At 36.6% G+C, this 23,691-nt stretch overlaps 1 protein-coding gene across 7 annotated transcripts in view; it reads left to right on the forward strand.

The window, feature by feature from the left end:
• COL11A1 (collagen type XI alpha 1 chain) overlaps window positions 1–23,691 on the forward strand; it is a 129,873-nt gene that overhangs the window by 58,036 nt on the left and 48,146 nt on the right. For all 7 annotated transcript variants that reach the window (XM_064428025.1, XM_064428026.1, XM_064428020.1 and 4 more), the window contains 18 exons: window positions 36–89; window positions 671–724; window positions 4,036–4,089; window positions 4,206–4,250; window positions 5,582–5,635; window positions 5,723–5,767; window positions 6,200–6,253; window positions 6,721–6,765; window positions 7,900–7,953; window positions 10,039–10,083; window positions 11,683–11,736; window positions 11,817–11,861; window positions 14,352–14,405; window positions 15,615–15,722; window positions 18,198–18,251; window positions 21,245–21,298; window positions 23,455–23,499; window positions 23,630–23,683. In XM_064428025.1, the coding sequence (XP_064284095.1) occupies window positions 36–89; window positions 671–724; window positions 4,036–4,089; window positions 4,206–4,250; window positions 5,582–5,635; window positions 5,723–5,767; window positions 6,200–6,253; window positions 6,721–6,765; window positions 7,900–7,953; window positions 10,039–10,083; window positions 11,683–11,736; window positions 11,817–11,861; window positions 14,352–14,405; window positions 15,615–15,722; window positions 18,198–18,251; window positions 21,245–21,298; window positions 23,455–23,499; window positions 23,630–23,683 (972 nt within the window). The remainder of the gene's footprint in view (window positions 1–35; window positions 90–670; window positions 725–4,035; window positions 4,090–4,205; window positions 4,251–5,581; window positions 5,636–5,722; window positions 5,768–6,199; window positions 6,254–6,720; window positions 6,766–7,899; window positions 7,954–10,038; window positions 10,084–11,682; window positions 11,737–11,816; window positions 11,862–14,351; window positions 14,406–15,614; window positions 15,723–18,197; window positions 18,252–21,244; window positions 21,299–23,454; window positions 23,500–23,629; window positions 23,684–23,691) is intronic.

Raw genomic sequence — 23,691 nt, forward strand, 5'->3', positions numbered from 1 at the left:
CCATTTTCAAATGTTTGCCCCTTTGGGTTTTTCAGGGACGTCCTGGAGCTGATGGTGCCAGAGGAATGCCAGGAGAACCTGGTGCAAAGGTAAAGAATAGTGAGACCTGAGGCTTTAGTTCAGTGTTGGAACGGGCTAGACAGATTTTATGTGGGTACCGCAGTTACATCCAGGCCAACCAAAGTTCTCCTCTCAAGTGAAAATACTGAGGCTTCAGATAGCTGGGTCAGATGCAAGAGCTGAGAATGAATCATCCATTTAAAATATGGTAATTAATGGTAATTCCTAGTAGTCTGACTTTGAAGAAACTTGATTCTTGGGGCATGATTTCTCTCTCTCTGAGTTAGTTTCTAGTTACAGAGAATCAGTAATAGTAAAGTCAGTTTTTCAATTGCAAAGTGCAGCTAGAATCAAGAGTATCCTTTCAATGTGAAAATTCTTTTTATAAATAGCATAACTACAGCACAGTGAAAAAGCTGTGGCACCTTCTCTTGCTACCATTTGTAGAAGCAAATTTTGTGAGTTTGATCTATATACTCAGCCCCATGTGTTTCATTCAGTAACAAAAGTGTGCATACAACCCAAGGGTAGAAACTAACTTTTAGGGGGAAGGCACTATTTATTCAGACAATTTAAGAAGCATTTACTAAAGCTGTGATTTCTTTCCAAGGGTGATAGAGGATTTGATGGTCTTCCTGGCCTCCCTGGTGACAAAGGTAACCGGGTAAGAGGAAAAATATGTACATTTATACAACACCAAACTAATAGAGTCCCACAAATAATTAATTTTTCATTAAGAACAGCACTAAGGACTGAGGGAAATGTTAAAACAGAATGTCAGCTTTTCACTCTACAAATAGTAGCTGTACTATCAGGCAATGTATTTCTCATTAAACTTTTGAGTAATATCAATCAATAGACAAAAAATATGTAAATTTATAGTTTAAATATATTTGCAGAATTTAGATCACATCTTCAGCTAGGTTTTTCTCTAATTTTTCTTGGTTCAGGAATTTGTCTGTTGGACTTCAAGTCATTGCTCTAAAGAGTAATAGGGAAAGGAAATTAGCATGAAGTTTCTGTACCAGGACCATGCCAAATTTTAAGTTGCTTAGAAGCTTGCTCGAAAGAATGGATATTACTATTTCAATTACAAACAGAATTGTTTAGTGGGACTTGTTCCAACAATTGCAGCTTAAGAAAGGTCACAGTCAAGTCAGATAAATTAGGAAGATTTTTAGTAATATTTAAAACAACTAAAATACTTGTTGCTTTTGGAACAAGTCTGTGGAACAAGTCTATGTAATGAGACTTCATCTTTCCCTACAAAGTCCAGAAATAATCACAGCTAGGGACTTCTGCTTCAGATTATACCCCTTATGTAGGTGCTAGCACACCCTGCTGAGTGTCCCTCCTTTACTGTTGTTCTGGTAAGTGCAGTGCACCATGAAAGAAATAGTGAATGGAAATGTCAGCAAAGACATTTCCTCATGTGCTAAAGCTCAGTGACCAAGGAATTATTACCTCACCCTTCAGTGGATAAACACAGTTGTACTCCTAGCTTGGTGATGTTGGCTACCAGACCCTAATGTAGTTCTTTATAATAGCATGTAAGGTTACCCTTTTTGAGTTCTGTTTGCAATGGATAAAGAATGTCTGGTGTCATGAAGAATTTTTTTACTCCTCTTTCATCATCCCTGTTTAGATAAAGAGTGCATCCCATAATGGAAGCCCAGCATGCTCAGCAGGCCAACAGCAGAGGGGGCTCGGCATTAAGCACTTGCCACCTGTACTTGGAGGGCTGAACAGAAATTTGGCCTGTCAGGCACTGTGTGTCTGCTTTCCAGCTACCTTCCAAGTCATAAAGAAATGTGTATTTTTTTCAAATATTCAATTTTTTCCATATTTCCATTCCAAAATTAAAAATTTAACACACACCTCCCCTCCTTACCCCAAAAAATAGAAAAATAAGTTTGGGGCTAAATTTTCAAAATAGTAAAGAAAATAATGACTTACTTTCATATTCTTTCATCCCACTATTTAAAAATCATCACATTCTTGTGTTTCTATAGAAATCCTCTGTAAAAGTATATACTATTGTTCTTGTGAAAGCAGCTCAGTTCAAAGCCAGATAAGATAGTTATAGGTCTCCAAGTCTTAAGTAGTGCCAACATATAATGCTCAGCTCTCATATAATGTTCAGCTCTCTTTGGCTTACAATAATAAACACAGCAAGACAAGTAAAATACTTCTGTTGAAGTTACATTTCAGATGTAAAAGAATCAACATTGAAAAACAACTTTAGAGTAGAAGTTTAGGATTAATTTTAGAATTAGTTATATTGGACATATGAGTTGCAAACTGAATGTCTTGCCTAGGTTATGTCTCTGTCAAGCACAAGTTTTCAGACAGGAGTTACTGAATGAGATTCTTGGACTTCTAGTGTAGAGCAGATTACATCACATGAAGTTGTATTTCTTTTAACCTCATTATCTGTGACTTCAAACTTTTCTTATTTAGATTTACTGGAAGCACAACTCTTCTTCAGTATAAAAGCAAGACACATTATACTTTTAAAATAGGCCCAAGGAAAAAGAAATTAAAACTTTAAGAGAACACTTGAAGGAAAGAAAAAGAGCTGAAAAACTGAATGCTGATAATGATAGGAAGTTTTGTTCTTATTGAATGACAATACCAGGAAACGGAATGCTCACTACTTAATCTATATCTAAGTACCACATGACTGCAAGAAGAGAAAGGTAGCCCTTACGGGGATGAACTATTTCAGTATTTGAAAGCCTAAGTTAGTCTTCACCTGGATATTAATTGGAAGCCAGACGAAAGGCCATGCCTCTCATGTGTCATCTTTCAGAAATGACATCTAACATGTAGAAAAACACATTCTCTACCTACAGATAGCCTAGAGTGGTTGCAGAACCTAGGAAAATACATGAATTGACGTATGAATTCATCTTGAAGGTGTTAGAGAGCTGTTCATAAAACTTCACTTTCTCTTGCATGCTGGGGGAGGACAGAAAGGCAGTAGAATAAAGTCCTAATATCCCTAGTATTGGGGGATGTGCTCTGGGTATATGAGGGTTACCTAAAATTCCCTAGGAAAGTTTGGAAGTGTAAAGAACAGAGCCACTGAACAGTGACTCCATATATCCCTACCAGAATCCCCAGCAGTGGTCAGGCTCCTTGGAGACACTGATAAAATTAAGGCAAACAGCATGAATAGTTGGGTGTTGTCCAATGCCAGAAGGAAGTCACAGTCTCAAAGCCGGCTGCCCAGAAGGAGGTCAGTCAGTGGTGTTTGAGCTCTGTAGCACACTAGTTCTCTTTAGGAACTGAGAAAGAAAAATAAATCCTAAAAGTATGGTCCAGAATCTACTGAGGTTCTGCATATATAGACTTGAAAAGCCCCAGCCTCTGAGGGGAAGTGTGGAAGTCTGGCTGCCTTCCAAAGCCTCAGACAAACCAGTCCCAAGGCTCTCAGTAGCTGGTGCCAGGGTGTGTGGTTCTGAAAGGTGGTTAAAATCTCTCTATATTCCTGGGCCCTGCAGCTGGTTTCTTAACTTCTGTCCCACGTACATCTTATTTTACTGCACTAATACATTGTGTAAGGGATAGGGAAAGTGGTGATGAGACAAAGGAAAATGTGAGAAACACTACCTTTTGTAGATGGAACTTGTGTATGTTCTGAGGCCAAAAATCACAGAATCAGAGAATCACAGAGTATTCTAAATTGGAAGGGACCCACAAGCATCACCAAGTCCAACTCATGTTACAGAGTGAAATTGTACAAACACAAATTATTAATTGTTTCAAAAATTCTCATCTGTTCTTATACTAAGGTAATGAAAGATTTTACTGAGTACCATGACTTACAGATTTGTATCAGTGTGTCAAGACGTGTTTTGACACATCAAACTTCAGCTAACATACTTGTTTTCATTTCCCTTCCCATCCATTATTGTTTCCAGCAGCAGAAAGTTTCCAGCAGTTATTTTAATGTCTTTCCTTATCCTACAGGGAGACCGTGGCCCACAGGGACCTCCTGGCTTACCTGGTGAAGATGGATCAAGAGTAAGTTGCTGTTCACACAGGAAAATCTAGAGTGAATCCTCATATAATAGAAATAAGGTCATGGGTTGTGTTTTTTTTTTTTTTTCTAAAACTTGTTTCCTTTTGCACAAAAACAGGGAGAAGATGGGGAAATTGGACCAAGAGGTCTCCCAGGTGAAGCTGTAAGCAATTCTTTCTTATTCTTCTGCTTCTGTTACAAACAAAAGTCACATTCAGATATTTTTCCAATCTATTGAACTATTTTGAATTGCAGATATAAAAATTATTTCATGTGTTTGCATATAGAGAATACTGTTTCTGGCTGAAAAGCAAACAAATTGAATGTTTTCTTTAGGGTTGAAACACCACTTACAGGATTAGAATTAAGTCAAGAATATATCCAGCTAAGTATATACAACTTCCAGCATCACAAATTCTATTTCTTATTCAATTATGTAAAATCAGTAACTGTCATCCTTGATACATCAGAAAACACAGCCAAGCCCCTGTTGCTTCTAAAGTATTACCTAAATTTCTACTTATTAGAAAGGAAAGCCTGGGTTCTCCTCTTATTTCACACTACTGTGTTACATTGTGTATTTTACACTTGTTTCACATACAGAATTTCCACTCCTGTCAGTTGGAATTCTGCAGGTGCTGTCACTGCAGAAGAGAGTTCTGCATTGCAGACAAGAAATCAAGCCTCAAAAGGGGAATTTTACCCTACTGCTACCTACTCACAAAGTACAAACACTTTGCTACAGTCAGTGTCAGTGATTTGTGACTGTGTCATACATGAGGAGACTGGAGACTCAGTTCTGCCTACTTTAGCAGCAGAACATGAATGATGGCACAATAATGAAATCTAGCACTCATTGGCATAGTATAGAATGTAAAGATAATGTCATAGACCAAAATCTTGTTCACCCTATTGATGAGAATAGCCATTGATCTTTTGTGAAAGCTTTTAGGGATAAGAGCAAAAAATCTAATTTTTGTTTCTACAATGTCATGTATTTATTGTAATAAAATTACTAGCAATTTTTAATTACTTATCCTTACTACAGATAAAAACATCACTTTGTACTTAGAATAGTAGTATAGAGTATGACACACCATCATGTTTTCAAAAAAAGGAATACAAATATGTATGTTACTGTTCAGGTCAGACCTTCAGGCAAGACACAACTAAAATTTTAGTGGAAGATGCTGTGCCAATGTTCTGCACCAGGAAATATAAATATCAATCTCCCACCTTTCTCTGAATTGACTATACAGAAGTTAAATCAAAGGTTGCCCTTCCATTGATATCCTGTTCAGAAATACAATGCCCTTGAGGAAAATGTGTTATCAGTGAATTTTACCCGTTCTTCTTTTCTTTCTTCCTAAACACCCATGCTGCCTTCCCTTTGTCCTTCCTACTCCTTATTCCATTCCTCAGCCAGTCCTGTTCACAGGCATTTCTGTTTAGAAAAAATCATGCAGCTGTCAATAAGAGTTTCTTCTCTTGCAGGGTCCACGGGGATTACTGGGCCCCAGAGGAACACCTGGGCCCCCTGGACAACCTGTACGTATGAGCTGTCGAGTATTTCCAGTTCACAGAAGGAAAAAAGGAAGTCCACTAAAATTGCTCTTGTTATATTGTCTGTTGTAGGGCATTGCAGGTATTGATGGACCTTCAGGCCCAAAGGGAAACATGGTGAGTAAGTAAACTGGGAATTAGAAAGATTCTAAGGATGCTTTCCGCATTCTCTCATCCCTGCAACTATGCCATCCCTTCCATTTAATTAAACTTTTATGTCAACTATTTGGATTCATTATGATTTTATATGGAAAAGGCAAGGCTTCTGTTACTTAGTTTTCAGCCAGAAGCCCTGACCATGCTTTCTCTCAGACTCCTTTAGCACCATGGACTCCAGTGCTCAGGTCCTATGTGTGGGCTGTTATTCTCTGTTAAAGAAAAGGTCATGATATTCATTAGCATGAAAAAATTTCATACTGGAGAGAAAGTTGCTGGTAAACTTTAAAGAGGGAGGAACAAAGATGAGTTTGTACTCCTTTTAGTCCTGACAATGAAGATCTGTAGTGCAGAAATGCAAACCTAATGCCCTACTATTTTTTTGCATGGTAGGGTCCTCAAGGGGAACCAGGACCTCCTGGTCAGCAAGGAATTCCAGGCCCACAAGTAAGTGTAAAAGAACTCTCAAGAAATACGAGGTAATGTGCAGCAAATGTTTAATAAATGGAAATTACTAAAAGGTTCGCTTTTCATGTGCAAAACCGATAAAGCTTCAAGGATTTTATAAATAATGCTGCAAATGTGGCAAGGGGAGTGGAAGCAGAGTTTTCAAGTAAGTTTTCAGAGGGATTTTTCATTCAGGAGAAAAATGACTCATTCAGTGTTCCTGGAATGCAGCAGGAATGGCCACACCTGGAGGAGGGTTCTGAATAGGATCTTGTTACAGACCTACTGCCAGAATAGTGGCTTGTGCAAAAGGCTCGCACAAAACTCCTGACCTAACTTGTAAGGGGGGAAAAAAAAGCCACTTATATTTGCCCGTGTGTTGAAACAGATTAATGAGGGAACCTTTAGTAGAGTGAATGTATGTACATTGTTCTCCCTGGTTTCTCACACTGGCTTCTTTCTAACAGGGGCTTCCTGGTCCTCAAGGTCCTATTGGGCCTCCTGGTGAAAAAGTAAGTTAGAGCATTATTTTGTTACTTCACAGTCAGCTCAGGGTCACAACCTTGTTTATCAGCTTTGCTATCTTTTATGGAATAGTAAGCTTAATTTAAATATTATATTTTCCTGAAATCATCAATAAATGAATAACCAATGAATACCCAATGGCTTTCCTCTCACATACCCTTTTTCACGAGGATAACTTCCTCCCTTTATTTTGGATTAATTTTGTATAATTATCTTCAGAATCTCATCTACAATATTAAACAATTTATACTTGAATGTTACTTAATATCACAGCAAGCTGTAAAAATTATTTTTCTTAATCTCTTTTTTATAACAAAGTTTTAGCTATTCGAGTCTAATTCTGGTCTTTTTTCAATGATTATATTATGACATAACTTTGCAGTGTAATTGGCATACTGTTGTGTCCTTTGGTGGCTTTTTCCTCATCTGTTTGCAGATGTTCTTTTGGCTTGAAACCTGTCTTCTATTCATTTAAAACATGTCACTACTGAATTTCATGCTAATTGTATTATTTTCCCCTTTTTGCTGAATTCCTGCTCAATTAATTGTTTTATTTTTTTCCTCTTCACTGTTTACTCTACTCTTCTGGAGAAATTAATACTTTTTACTGTCTGTGTGCTTAAGTATTATTCTAGTGAAATGGACAAGTCCCATGGTATATGCATTTCCTAGGCTTTCACAAAGGCATACCAGGCCTTTCAGCTATGAGCACTGGAGTTTTGTACCCTGCACTCTTTGCCTCTTCAACTTGTTGATAAGTTTCATTGGTGAACCCTTTCATTCCTGGAATTCTAAATAGTACTTAATTTTGTACACCAGAGAACTCTTCCCCACCTTGTGTTATGCATGTGCATGTTCATAGGGTAATTCCTGAATCCTGTTCTCAGGCAAGCATCTCATTGAAAATTATGGATTATTTTTGTAGTCTAAAGATAGTAAGAACTGGCCTTACATATGGTATGAAAGTGTCATTCTGGCTTTAGTTTTATTTTTGTCATATCCCTGATATCCATATCAAGGGACTTAGGTATGACTGTATTTTATGTCCTTAGCTCTTAGGGTCACATGTGTTGGGCCTGTTTGCTATTGTTTATAAGATGTGTGTCTGTTACTGCATTTAGGGACCACAAGGCAAGCCTGGCCTTCCTGGCCTTCCTGGTTCTGATGGGCCTCCTGTAAGTAAAGAAATATTTAATCCTTTGAATGTTTAACTACTTTTACTAAGTGACAAATACTTCTGGGTACCTGTGTTACACAAACAAATGGAGGGGGAAAGTAATGGTAGTTCTAGTTGGCAACAGCATTATAAAATCCATCTAAAATCCATATATCATTTGAGCTGTTAAAACGAAGAGAATTACATTTTTGAAGCAGATGCTTAAAACATCTGTGGGCTTTTAAAATGTGGTCCCAGGTGTTGAAATGCCTCTGCAACATCTTCAGGGATGCGTAAATAACCAGCTGACACACAAAGGGCCAAATACTGTTCCACTGTATCCTTCCATGTCAGTCCAGCAGAGCAAATCACCTGTAAAAATGTTCACCATTTGTTCTCTGAGGAAACATAGAGCAGACTACATCTTTCTCAGCTTCCTGGCTTAAGGTGCATATTATGTGTTTAAGGTGCTTCTTGCATTGTCTAGACTGGGACATACCTAAGCCAAACTTGGTGATTGCCAAAAAATTCAGCTTCACTGTAAAGTTGTAATCGCTTACATGTAACCACTTGAGCAGCATAACTTAGGCATTCAGCTGAAATGGAATCATTGGCCATAATGGCATGCCCATACACTTCTTTTCTTGCAGCAAAAAAACCCTTTTTTATACTATGAAGGGCCTTTAGACAATGTTATTTCTGAGACCTTGACTATCCTCCCCATGCAATTGTCCCTTACAATTTTTCTTTTAGGTGAAATCTGCAATTCTTAAGCCTGACTTTTTGCAAGGTTTAACAAGGTCACTGCAAATATATTGCAAATACAGAACTTTCCCAGGGCTCTCACAGTCTAGTGTTTTACCTGCCAAAGTACCAATTTAGTGGAGAATGTTAAGTGTGCAATGATTGTCCAGCTGAGTGTCTGTATCTTGAATCATTGTCTAAACATTTGAATGTTTCCCCTTATCCTTTCCTGTATACTGGAACCAATGTCAATTTCCAAACACAAGCATTATTTGTCACCTGCATCTTGTTAAACCTTCAAAGCAGGGGGGAAATGCTGTAAAAGATAATCAGGTGTCAGCATAGGTCTGTACCTGACACAGACCCCTGCTGTGGTGGGCTGATCCCAGTCAGCAGCCAAATACCCACCCACTCCCTGGCCCTCTCCTCCCACAGCAGGGGAGGGCGCAGAATCGCAAAGGCAAAAGCAAGAAAACTGGGCTGAGGTAACAACAGCTTAATAAGTGGAACAAAGCTATGCACGCAAGCAAAGTAAAAGAAAGGATTGATTCACTACTGCCAATCTGCAGGCAGATGGCCAGCCACTTGCTGGGAATTTGGTTATGAATGTCCTCCTTCCTCCTCCTTTCCCTGAGCTTTTATTACTGAGTATGACATCATATGGTATGGAATATTTCCCTGCTCAATTTGGAACAGTGTCCCAGCTGTGTCCCCTCACAGCTCCGTGCACTCCCACAGCCCAGTCACAATTATCTGTTAATCTTCAGTTTCATTAAATTGCCTTTAAATGTTGCAATTTAAGTGCAAATTTTTTAAGAAAGGAAAACAGTGCATTGGCTAATGTTTTGAGTCCTGTAGTATTAATGTCAGTGATATAAAGCAGAGTCTAAAATGTAAATTTATTTTATTTAAAAAACAAGTCACAGTTTAGAGCAAAGACATAGAATGTTGAAACTAAATCAGTCTTTCTTTTAATAAATTCTATAGTTTAAAAAATATTTTAGGAATGCCTTCATGCTACAAAATAAATGACCCATTTTTCAAAATCAAAGGAGAGAGTCTTTTACATTAAAAGCCTCTCACTGCTGAAATAAAATATTAATTAAACAGAAGGACTGGTCAGCATATTTCTGAAAATATAGACATGAATGTAACTGTTGTCCAGTTTTTCTTTTGTTATGTAAATTATATTGGTATTGAAAATAAAATCTTTTCTCAAAATTTTGTGTGTCTATTCTCATACAAAAGAAATATGATTAATGTCCTGAAATTCAAATGTTTAAATAACTGTGTTTTTATAATAAAATGTCATCCTTAAAAATTATTGCTTTTCAAAACAGATACATTTCTCTTAAAACAGGGTCACCCTGGCAAAGAGGGTCAGTCTGGAGATAAAGGTGCATTGGTGAGTTTTAAAACTTTTCCATTTATTTACATAAATTTTAAGAAAACTTTTGGTAGTTTTTCATCTTTATGACACATTTGTCACATTTGTTGTTTCCAAGAACTATTTAAGAAGACAATAGGCAACCCAAGACACATTCAAAGCATCTTTTCACAGACAAACAGATATATAAAAATATTATAGATTGTAAATGATATAAAGATTATTCTTTTAAAATAAACCTCATCTTGGAGTTAGCAGAGTGGCAGCGAAAAGTTGCACATATTTTATACAAACAACTTGCAGATATTTTGAGTTTTCAATTCTGTTTTATGGAGTACTCACAAAGGTTCTTCAGAACTTGCATTTTTGAAGGTGTAAAACTACATGCAGAGACCATGCATTTTTTAGGTCGTCTTCAATTCAGTGTCTGTGTAAAGTATTTTTTCAATCTTATGAAGTCCTGAAAGGGTCTTGGAGCTCCATCAAGTGTTCTGCTTACTCAGTATTGACCCTTATTTATCCAGAATAACACCCTTCATAGCACCTGAATTCAGCTTCAATTTTCAGGAGCAATACTAAAAGGTTGTATCCTCCTGGATGACAGGATGAGTAATTAATTGCACATTTCAGAAAGTACAGCACTACTGACATCAGCATATTATATATGTCAAAAGTGTTGTTAATGTAAAGACATGTAAATTTTATCCTGATTTCTTAGGAAAATAAAGCTTACACACAGCATTTATGTTTTGCAAGTCCAGGCATGTTGCCATCTGCCAGTTCTTATGTCTTTTGAATTTACTGATCCATTTCAGCCAAACTTGATAGAAAGTTCAGTTTCTCAGAGATGTTAACAGTCCAAAGGTTTTTTGAAAAGACACATTGGAGAGAGGAAAAGAATCCTATCAATGTCCCCATTAGTAACAGATTTTGTTATCTGTCCTTCTCTGACACGGGAGACTCAGCAGAGCATCTCAGAGGTATCATGTTTCCAGGCTTCCTGGCTTCCACCATTCACAGAACTCAGTTTCTCTAGGCCCTGCCATCAGATTGTATAGATCCAAGTTGAACATCATTAAAATACTCAGCAAAATGTAATTAAAAGAATCCAGGAACCAGTCAGTATTGGTAGCACCATGAGCCTTTTAGCTTCCAGGCTTGGAATGTCTTTTTTGTTCTTTTTTTTTTTTTTAAGACAATGATTTTTTGTTATTCCTATTATTTGTGTCTCTATTTTTGACTTATGTCATCATCATAATTAGCCTATAAATTTTCTCCAATAAAGCACCACTGGTTTCTAAATGGCTTTTTTTTTTTTCCTGATTATTTGTTTCTTTTTACAATTACCATTGTTTCAGATAATTTATATTATGGATAGGTGCTTCCGAAATATACAAGTTAAATCCAAGTTCGCAATTAGTTCACAATTCTATTAATAGTTTATAGTGACATTGAATGGTGCTTTTTAATGCCTTAACTTTTCTTAGTGGCAGGCAGCCCAGTGTTAGTTTGCTGTCTCATACATTATACTGAAAGAATAAGGATTAGATTCTGAAGAGAAGTGCTTGCTAACCAAAAACTGTACAAACAAATGTTCTTTGCTTCAATGTATTTTAGGGGCCTCCAGGTCCTCAGGGTCCAATTGGATATCCAGGTCCTCGTGGTGTAAAGGTAAGATTTAATTATTGGCTTCTTCCTCTCACACCTTTTGAATATATGCATGGGGGTAATTATTTATATTCTTCCTTTAGGGTGCTGATGGTGTACGTGGACTCAAGGGATCCAAAGGTGAAAAGGTAAATCTGACTGCAGTTAATTCTTTTCCCTTTTTACACTGCAGCCTCTTCTGCCTCCTTCACTGCAGTGTGCTTTATCTCACAGCAGTGAGTTTATTTTTGTCTTTCCCTAAAGGCATACCAAGCCCAATGCCTAAATCAGTGACCTTCATGGTTATTTACACTGGTACAAAGTGAATATAAAAACTTCAGTTGTTAGAATGGTTTTGAATCCTCTTTGCACCAGTTTAGGTAACTTGTCTCTAAAGTGGCCTTGAGTAGAGAATTAGACATCCCTCCCTTATTAGTAGATACTGTAGTGGATATTGAGGCTTGTGCATCAGAGAGATTTGTGGTGACAATACTGTTTTTATCTGTTTTGATAGAGCCATAAAATAGATCTGTATTTTTAAAGTACATTGGGCAGTGGCTTTCTAGGCTCAAGGTATTTTGTCCCAGATCTTTGGCTTTGCTAAAGTGATGGACAGCCGCAGTCAGATCGATGTATATGAATGTGAAGAAAGCTCTTATTTCCCCTGATACTATTAATTCTGTGTGTAGAGCTTTTCCTAGAGCAGTCACCAACCACTGCGGTCTGGGCTGACTCCTGATGGTCTGTGGTGGCTGAAGCTGCAGCCCGTGTTGGTTTGAAGTCACACTTCCTTCAGCACTCAAAATAAGAGACACACAACAGACTCCATCAGTCATGCCTCCTCCTGAGCACACAGACAAATCCACTCTTGTGGCTCTGCTGGCTAATATGTATCTGTATGTCTATATATAGATAAATATATGGTCTACAGATATTTATAGATATTTCTAAAACAGAAGACTCCATCTTGCCAAAAAGCCTGGATTCAGAACTTGGCTCAGATGACAAGGGCTGCTGTACATTTTCAAGCCTTCTTAAACCACAATTTGTCTAGGCTGCCTGCTCATTTTAGAGTTGCTCATTAAATCTAAGCTGAAAAAAGAGTGTGTTTAACATCCATGGAGACTGGACAGTTCAAAACCCCTGATTTTTCTTGTGCTTTACTGGATTATTAATATCCTGCTTGGACAAAATACAGGACTTATATATAAATACATTTCATAGATGTGGTATATATATATGTGTGTGTGTGTGTATCAATGACTACTGATTAGCACAATGTCTACAATACTTTTGTGTTCATAAAACTGATCTATCTCCCAGTTGCAGTAAGAGACAGTAAATTCTACTGAATACCTCCAAAGGTCACACAAAGCTATTTCATCCTTTGTTCTCTTAGTGTTTTAGGGGTGTGTTCTCTGGCCTTTTTGTACTGAAATTATTCAGCTGCCATTGCATGGGGGAGAGCAGTGCAAGAGAACAAAATAAATAACCTTATCATTCAGGGAAGCCCCTGTAGATCTGCAATGGTCCAGGCATGTCAGAGAGATCTATCTCTGTACTGACCAGTAAATGTGACTAGAACTCTTTAGGTATTTTATTTTTTGTTACCAGCAGAGGAGGAAATAGAGCATTCAGCTCTCTCCTCCTACACAGAATAAAATCAACCTCTTGTAGATCTCAATAGCAGGAACCTCACTGTGAAAGCTGAAGAAGAGTTTCAGTTCATTTGGCAGCCATTTGGTCAGTAGCTGACACCTGGTCAGTCCTTGCTAAGGGTTCTCATGTAATTGTTACTGGCCATATTACTGGCTGTAACCAAGCAAATTTACTGAAGCTTTTTTGATGTATTCTTCACACTACCTTTTTCATTTCTTTCTAAATATTAAGGAAAGCCACCTTTAAATTTAAATTTATGCAATATAAGACGACCACATAAAACTTTGTTTCATCATATAGAAAGCATGGGAAAACTGCTTTTAGACTGGTTTTTGTATGGTTTTTCAATGAACTATAGTGTTACCTCTTTGCTTTTTTTTTTTTTTTTTGCACTAACACATTTTATTGAAAAACTGTGTTTACTTGTTAAATTTCTTTTGGGGTTTTTTTGGTTTTTTTGAGTTTTTATTGGTTCTTTTTGTTGTTGTTGGTTGGGCTTTTTTGGGCTTCATTTTGGAGGGAGGTGTTTTGGTTTGGTTTGTTATTTATTTTGTTTTTTACTTTTGATGCTTCCTTGCCTGTTTTGAGTTATTTGCCACTACCAGATCTACTTCTATCACTCTTTCTAGGGTTATTGTTGCATACTCTATGACTATTTCCAAATTCAAAATGACTTTAGCCCTGAAATCCATCTCACTTGGTGATTGGGGAGAAGATAAATTTTTTGTGGGCCTAGGAATGTAGAAAGCATAATCCTCATGTTCTTTTTGAACATGAGGTTTAAATACAAAGCTTTCTTGCTCCTTTTTTTGTTTTTTGTTGTTTTTTTTTTTTTCTTTAGTAATGTCACATGAGCACATTGTCACTCTCTCCTGGTTTTATTGACAGTCCAAATATTACTCAGATTCAAAGTCAGCAGTATTGCTTTAGCTTGTAGTTCAGCATGGAGACCAATTTACATGTGTTTCTGCCTTTTTTAGGGTGAAGATGGTTTTCCAGGATTTAAAGGTGACATGGGTCTTAAAGGTGACCGGGTAAGCATTTATTCATAGCCTGTATATTCTTAAATGTTTAAATTTTATTGTTTTGAAAGGATCACTGTGTGGTTAGATAAAAGGTAGGAAAATAGAGGCAGTGGTGAAAGTAATCTGGCCCCTAAGGAGTTACAGCTGTGCTAATTATCAAGCATTAAGAACAAGCCTGCTCTTAATAGGCCACAGCTGGATCCAGTTAAGAGGGGTATTATAAAAGAGCAGGTTAGCTGGTGGTGATGGAGTTTGTTGGCTGTGCTGAGAAAGTGGAGTGAGTGCTGTGAGGAGCTGTGCCTGAGAAGCCACCGAGAAGGTATGAAACCTTACCAATAGGATAGCAACATCACTGAAGTGAACAAATATATTTAAACCAAACATAAAATAAAGGCTAGTATTTTAAAATGTTTCTATTCCCTGTGCATGCACAAGTTCAATCCAGAGGTATGGTTGTTGTGAATCAAAAATAGCACAGTCATAAAGAGGGAGAGAATGTCACTCTTGAATATCCTCTTCACTGAGCTTCTTTGTACAGACTTGTCTTTCCCAGATTCCAAGATCTCCAATATTTGCCTGAGGAAAAGTTATCTATCTAGGATAAAGATATTTCCATTCCAGTGCAGCATTTTGCACATCTCTGCCACAATGCTGTTTATTTAGCCCAAAGAGCAATTGCTTCCTTTCATAGTAAGTGTTGTGGAGGTTGTAGAAAACCTTTTCATAAGAGGCTCCTGGCCTGTATCTGTAGTCTGTATACATAAATAACTGTGAAGATGGTAGCCACATTTGGTACTTAGATAAAGACAAGTTTCTTCCTATAGACTGCCACGGTGCCTTCTCAAAAATTTAGGAAAGGAAAAATAGGAATAAAATTTTCAAATGCAGCTGTCTTCAAGCAAGACAACTAGGGTCTAACACTCTGAATATGGTATTCACTGTCTAATATTTATCCATTTGCATTTATATAATGAACATAAGTAATGATATTTTCCTAGTAGGAAACTGGACAGGGCTTACAGCTACCTGATCTATTTGGAGATGTCCCTGTGCACTGCAAGAAGCCTTTTGACATTTAAATGTTCCTTCCAACCCAAACTATTGTATGATTCTATTCTCTGTTTAGGTTTACTGAAAATTTATTTTCAATTACTTGTGTGTAATCTTTCCAATATATGTATGAATACTGTTCCATATTTATAATGTGATGTATTTTAGGGAGAAATTGGTCAGCCAGGTCCACGAGGAGAAGATGGCCCAGAAGGTCCAAAAGGTCGAGCGGGTCCATCTGGGGATCCAGGTGCTGCTGGTCCAGCTGGGGAAAAGGTCAGTAGCCAGAAATCAACAGAAACATGCCATTGCCTCATAACATAGCTGGAATCTGTAACCTCCATCACTGAAAAACAAGTCCGCAGATCTGCAAAATCTTTTTGTGACACTACTGCAGCAGACCACTGGAGTCCCATTTGATCAAGGATTGAGAATTCTTATCTTGTAAGTAGGCAAAGAGGCATTGTAGCACTCCACCAGTACGTAAGGCAACTCCATTCTTATCCCTAATTATATACAGTGCAATCCAGCTGTGGAAAACACGATGCAAATAAAATAGCTGGGCACAAAGGAGGATAAAGGTGCTGCTGAAGAGTGAATTCATATTGAGTCGTATTACTACAAATGGTGACTGGAAATTTTATTTAATGGAAAACATTTCCTGAATACAAATCCAAAATAGGGTTGGCGAAAGGGGATGAGGGAGGACTGTTAAAAGGATGATGAAAAAAGAGAAATCAAGAACAAGGTACAAATCTCTGTAGAATCCTGGCTTCAACAATAACCATTTGAGTTTGGTATAAAGGATGGAAAGGAGGCTGAGAAATGTGTGTGGGTACTGTCAGAAAGGAAAGGTGACTTCATCAGTGGTAACAGAAATAACTGGAGAAGTATGACAGTAAAATTATGGTTCAAAAATGTATATGCTACATACATATAAATGTAAACACATATCACTTCAGTGAGAAGATGCTGATGAAAATATTTCCCTTTATTTTTTTTTGTGAGCTATAGCTTCAATTCTAGTTCTCTCTTGAAAAAATAGAAAAGAAGGTGCATAAACCAAATCAAAACAAAACAAACCTTTTTTAAATAATTGGTAGAGTTTAAATTCCAATTTGTGTTATTTTTAGTTATTCAAATTGCTTGCTATGAATATAGGTTTTCAACCATTTCTTCTTCACTGTGACATATTTGGGACTCTCACAGTATACAAATCAGGAATCTGAAGCCCTAAATATCAGAACATATTTGGAAAAAATGTTGGTGTTGATAACACTATTAGCTGGCCTTGGAATTTTAGACCCATTGTTTTCCCTTTTCTAGAAATATTACAGGTTTTATTGTCCACTGGAAGGCACACATCTTCTGTGGATATTCTATGGATACTTGGCCAGAATGGAATAGGTCAGAGAAATTCATTGGTGCTGATCCTGTGATATTTATTTTAGTGCTAAAACTGGAATAGTCGTGAACTTTCATATCTTCTCACAACATTTTGAAAGTCTGTAAGAGCAGATGTAAATGTCTTGTTCCCTTGTTATTCATATGATATATTTAATGCAAAGGTACTTTTATTGTAAGGAAAGTAATGAAATTACTGCAGTAGTTCTTATTCTGTGTTCTGATTCTATGATAAGAAAATTCTATTTCCCAAGTAGGTATAAAGCTGGATTTTCTTGGTTAATGAAATCTCAAGTAGGGTGCCAAAATATTAGGAACATATCAGAAATTAGCTCATAATAAAAAAAGAATCTGTATTCACAGTAATAACCTAGGCAACTGGGCTTGCTGACACAAAAAATCAGGGTTCAAAACTTTCATGGAATCTGACAAGAGTTTGATGTTCTGTCATGCTGCATTGCAATGCATGTGGCTTGTGTCAGGGGCAAATAACAGGCAGCATTGTAAGTAGTATACTCAACATATTTATTTATGTGCTGGTTTTTTTACCAGTATACATTTTTGGGAAAATTTCCTTCCCCATGCAAGTCTCTTTCTCCTATTTATCTACAGTTACTACAGAGTACCATATGATACTTTACAGTCATATTTTACATTGAGATCTTCTCCAGAATTTTATATTCTAGAACATAGAGAAATTCTTCCCCAGAGTTCCCATCTTTGTCTGAAACTGCAGACTTGTGGCAAGCCATCACTCATCCTCTAGAGGTCCAAAGAGACCAACTCAGTGGAGCAGGGTACTGTATTTCATTTCTGGGAATGGTTGATGTCAGTGCTGATCAGTCTTTTCTGAACACTGCAAGTTGGTAATGGTTGTTGACAAATCCATTGTCAGCAAATAATCAGTGGAGTATAATTTATCATAGTCTCAGTTTAGAGCTATTCAAGAAAAGAACCAGTTCTTCACATGCCTATTCATGAAAGTCAGCCATCATATAGTATAAATTGAAAAGCATTTCTTCTCAGTTAAACCTCTTAATGCCCTGATGTTTTAGAGAATAATTATAGTTTAATGATTTCAACCACATAGAACTGCAGAGCACTTCATGGAAGAAAACCTTTGAGGTATTGGTTTCTTTGGTTTCATTAATTGGAGTAGGATTTTCGTTTAAGCTTGGGGGCCCAAGCCCTCTGGTGATTAATTATAAAAATGAGAAACTGGTTTAATTTAATATTATATTCCGTGGAGTATCATCACTCTATGTTGTTGAAAAATTCTTTTGTATAGATGGTTGCTGAACCACAAAGGAGGATACAGTAAAATTTAACACTGCCTTCTCATTGCAGGGCAAGCTTGGCGTACCTGGACTGCCAGGATATCCAGGAAGACAAGGTCCAAAGGTGAGCTGTAAATGAGCTGTATATTGAGTGCTTTGACACTGGTCACAATGGCAGTTATTTAATTTCTGTGTTTGGGGAAGCAGGGCAAAGAAAGGGCCATTTTCCCATTTTCTTTTTTGACAATAATATTCTGAAGTAAAATCATCTACAGTGTGACCCCTAGGTCAGGCTCTTTATGGAGCACTACCTGTTAACTCTTCTTAATATAATACCCTTTACCATCTTCTCCTGAGCTGCATTGTGCCAGCATCAGACTGGCATGCACTAAACAATTGCAAAAAGAAGGAATTGCTGACATTCTTAAAAGAGAATAGGCACTATATTGATTAAATGGATGCTGATAGTGATGGGAATTTCCAGTGTGGTGCAGGGATTCCATTTGTGTGATTACTGCTTCTTCCATGGAATAAACCATATTTCTTTGAAACATATCATTTGCATGTTTTCCTCATGTTTTCCTTTAGTTTCTTTTAAGACAAACATGACAAAACACAATCCTTAGTTAATTTAAGTGCCTACATTTATCCTTCATCTAACTTATATATTTAGATTGCAATAGAAAACCACACAGGGGCTTCTGGTTTAAAACATTTTTATAAAACAAATTTCTATCAAGTTAATCCTAACCCATCTTTAGGAAATGGGCATGTTAAATTAATTGCAGGATCTCTTTTCTGAGATTAGAAAGAAAAAAGATGGAATAAAAGCATAGTTCTACAGACATTTCACCATGTAAAGGAGAACATTAGGGAAACACTGTAGCTCCAGCCCTTCTCAAAGAATTCCCATCTAGGTAAATATCACAAGTGAAAGAATCCCTTACCACTCCTATGCATCTGAACAATCAACCTGCAGTAAAATCCTCAGTTCTATTCTACTTTGGATTTATTTTTATTTCCAAATCTGAGATTATGGGGGGTTTTGGATGAAATGCAACTTCCTGACTGGCAAAGTGTTCTTCTGACTCTGCTCTACTCTTCAACCCTTTTTTGTCAAGTGAAAGGACTGTCTGAAGAATGCTTATTCACTGCATTAGTGAAAAAATATTAAAACTGTCTATGGAAAGTACTCATGAAAACTGAAAGACACAGGGGTTTTGGCTTTGGTTTCTTAACTCAAAATGTCTGAAATTTTAGTCCCATTCTCCTTTAGAATAGTCTTTTGAAAAATCTAAGATAAGAGTTTTACGTTATTCAGTTCTAAGAACAAAAATGAGGTAGCATTTCAAATAAAAGTTGATTGATTCTTTTTTCAACAAGGACTTGATCAAGAACTTCCTTGCATTAAATTTTTATCACATTAAAATTGAAAATAGTTCTCAAGCTGCTTTCACTGTTGCTCTTCCAATTTTTTGCTTAAATTTCTAAGAAATATTAATGACAGCTACAATAGATAATTCACTAGAGACTTCTTTGGAAACTGAGTCACAGTTCAGATTAACACGAGGGAGTGAGAAAAAAGCAGCAGAAAAATATGTTAGCTATGTAAAGCAAATAAGCAATCTTGTCCTAGTATTGTCAAGAAAGTTGAAATCATTCTTTTTGTTGATAATTTGTTTTTGTTTTTTTCTAATTGTTTTAGCCTACTGCCTGTATTTGATAATTTTCAGTACACTTTGATTTTTCTCTAATCCAGTCCTTCTTCATTAGCACAGTTGCAAAGGCTGCTGTACATGTAAGATATTTACAACCAAGTTACGACTACTCATGCCCCATCATTTGTTCTGGATTTTTTTCAGCCTTTTAAGTTTAAAGAGAATGCTTGGGCTTCACATACTATAATTTTTAGTTTTATTCTTATATAAATTTATAACTAGTGAAGAATTAAGAAGTAAGAAAGGAAATAAAAGGAAAAGGAATGTAAAAGGAAAGGGAAGGAAGAAAAATATTACTTTTCTGCCACCAGTCAATATCAGTAAGGGTTTCATTAGAATATGTGTTAGTGAAGTTGTACTGCCCTTAAGTCTTTTATGGATAATTGGAATGGTTATGTAAAACAAGATTCATTAGAGGAAAAAGAGAAGTAGGAACAGGAGAAAAAAAAGGAAAACAGTTAATTTCTAAGAGCACCAAGAAATTATATTTTAGGTTTTTGTTACATTCATTTTATTTGCCACTAAGATGCTAACAGCAAGCTGCACAGACATAGATGCATTGTGACAGCAGGGACTCTGGCTAGTAAATTTCAGTGGCCAACCAAACCAAACACTCTCTACATTTTCATCCCCAGTCAGTTAAAAGTATATTTTATCATGATTATCACCTCTTTGATCCCAAGTTCCTTATGAAAAATTAACACCTTGGCAGGTAAAAAGTCTGCTGTCCCACTGAACCTCTCTGACAAAATCAAAGAAGAAAATAGTACTGTTCCCATTGGACTGGGCAGTTAGCAGAAGGAAAGGGGAGGTAAAAAGGAGGAATAGAGCTGGGAGGAATTTCAAGTCAGATCATCTCGTAAGTTCTGCCTATGTATGAGTTGCATGGATCAGTTAACTGAAACTATCCATTGGTTGGTTTACAGTGAGAAAAGAACTTGAAACAATTAATTTACAGCTCAGTAAAGTGAATAGAAGATGTGGCAAATCCTTACAATTTTTGGAATTATTTTTTAAAATAATTATCTTACTATGAGGCAACAAGGCCTTGTTTGTTTATCTTCATTATGATACAGTTATTTCTAGTGGACTGTTACTAATTATTGCTTTCCTGCTTTAAAAAAAGTGTAGAATTAATGAATATTTTATTGTCTAATAAGATGACAAATAATGTCCATTCTATACATTGATTTTTTTTAATGCTTTCTGGACTGACTTGAGGCATTATGGTAAGTTTATTTACAGCTGTCATAAGTTTATTTATAACTGTTGCAGGTGCAAGTTAGACATGTATAACGTACATGACTTTGGAGTTGTGCTTTATGTGTCTATTAAATGTTGGCTCTTCCACTGTTTTGCTCTTGATATCCTCTGACATTTGCATTGATTTCTTACATAGGGCTCAACTGGTTTCCCAGGATTTCCAGGTGCCAATGGAGAGAAAGGTGCAAGGGTATGATAATTCATTCTTGCATAACACTTTATTAGGTTTTTAAATCCAGCGCTGGGAGAAAAGACTGAAACCTAAGGATACAAGTTACTATCTAAAGAATGATAAAAACAGGCTTTTCACATTCAAAATGGGCCTCTATGTAAAACAGGATGTAATGAGGCAGTATTTGCAATTCTTTAAGATGTTGATGTAAATATACAAGAACTTGCACTCTTTCTTGCTGCACATAGTTCCATAATTATATAATTTGAAAAAGAGAATAAAAATCACCTTTGCTGAAGGGCTTAGAGTTTGTTTTTTTGAGTGTTTTTTTTTGGACAGTATAGCTGAGTGAGTTGGCAAGAACTATTTTCCTGTATCCCGTGAATAATCCTGCTACCATGCAATTTACCCTCAAGGAAATTCAGCTTGTATTTCATAAATATTCTGACTTGCCACAAGGGGCTTTTTTTAGGCTTAGCTTCAAAAAGGCAAATATACCAGGCAAGATGAAGAATGTGTGCTATTACATATATTAAAAAAAAGTAAAATTACATCTTCTGCTGCTTTTCTTGAAGCAGGTGAGAGGAAATGTGTTATGCATATTCCTCAAACTATAACAATTAAAAATAGATTAGAAAGAAGGTCACTGTGCTGTTGTCTCTAAAATTCAATTCAATATAGCAAGGTATGTTAGAAAGATAGTGAAATTAAGAGATGAGTCAGAATTCATAGCTGATAGCAACAGCAAGTCAAACAGGTAATATATATTATTATTCTTAAAGCAGAAATTAATTATTTTAAGTTTAAATAAATGAAACCCAATAGCATCTGCATTACTTATGTACAGTTTAAATTATTCTTGTATTATTTTAGCTAAGGTAAAGATGCATTGCTATGTACAGGCAAAAGCAACAAAGCAATGCTCATTTCATGAGCATTGTGAAAAAATGAGGCAACTGATAATAAAGGTAGCAGATGGGAAAAAAAAGAAAGCAAAATTATAGAATCAAGCAAGAGGCTTAAAATTATGAAAATCTTACTATATTGCTTTCAGGCCTACTTAAAGGCCTGTTTTCAGGCCTTCTTAAAGCTTTAAGTTCAGCTAGGGTATTAACCATGTAATTAATACCATCAAACTGCTGGTACACTGAAATATTATGCTGATCATCAGTGAGCCCCTAACTGCATGTTTTGTAATGAGGATCAGATATTATTGTTAATCTTGCCTAAAGGGTTTTCACGGAACACCGTGATACATTGTGCTACCACACATACACATAAAGTCCCTGTCCTTGAGAAGATCACAGGCTGAGTAGCATTTCAAAAACAGCACATAAATTTTATTCTGCTAAGTGAAATAAAACCAACAGTAAAGAAAAAAAAAAGAAAAAAAACAAACCCCGCTGCCTAGAAAACAGATGAATGCATTTAATTTGTTTCTTATAATAAAGGGAAGCTTTGTGCCAGAACAACTCTGATGATTTTTTGGTTGCTGGTTTGTTTACCTCAGAGATTCAAAAGTACCAGCCATCAGGTCCCTTTCTCTACCTGAAAAATACTTTCTTGAGTTTTAAGATCCTTTGCATTACAATGCACAGCAATTCCAGTGCAGAGCCTAAAGAAAAAATCACATTCAGCATGATTAGGAGATATATTAAAGCAAAAAGTAAGGACTGGTATTCTGGCAAGTTCTGAATCTTTGTCAAGTGTGCATAATTTTGGTAGGTATTACAGTGCCCATTTCTGTTATAAATGGAGAGAGGCTTGCCCTTTCTTTTCTCTGTTAACCTGTGGAGCTGACCATGGGAACCCAGGAACTTTGTTTTTAAGGCTGTTCACAATGCCAAGTCCTTTAGACTGCTGCAGAGGGACTCTGTTTGTTGTGTGCCACCTTCAATACCGTTTTAATGTGATTTAAAATGTTCTAATGCCTCTGACAGAATCTGACTCTCAGGCAAATTTAGTGCATTTAGCCACAAGTACCAGTGAATACAGAAAGATAACCAATTTTCTCAAGGACCATGATTCTGTAAATTGAAATGCAAAGTAGATAGTTAAGGGAAAAATAATATTTAAACTTAAGGGAGTTGCTCTCTGCCTCCAATTCAGTAAAAAAACTTTATCCCACAAATAGAGTGCCTGCTAAGATGATTCCTGTGAACTTTTCTTTCCAGGGGTTGCATGGCAAACCAGGCCCCAGAGGACAGCGAGGACCAACAGTAAGTTCCTTTGATTTCCAATTTAGAAATTTCCCTGTGTAAATTGCATCCACTCTACTGTGACAAATTACTTTTATTAGATTATAATATCCAGTATTTATGATCAAGTGCATCTGTGTTAAATTGACAGGGTCCAAGAGGCTCAAGAGGTCCCAGAGGTCCCACTGGTAAACCAGGTCCAAAGGTAATTGT

This window comes from Passer domesticus, chromosome 7 (assembly GCF_036417665.1).
Source record: "Passer domesticus isolate bPasDom1 chromosome 7, bPasDom1.hap1, whole genome shotgun sequence".
NCBI classification, from domain to species: Eukaryota; Metazoa; Chordata; class Aves; order Passeriformes; family Passeridae; genus Passer; species Passer domesticus.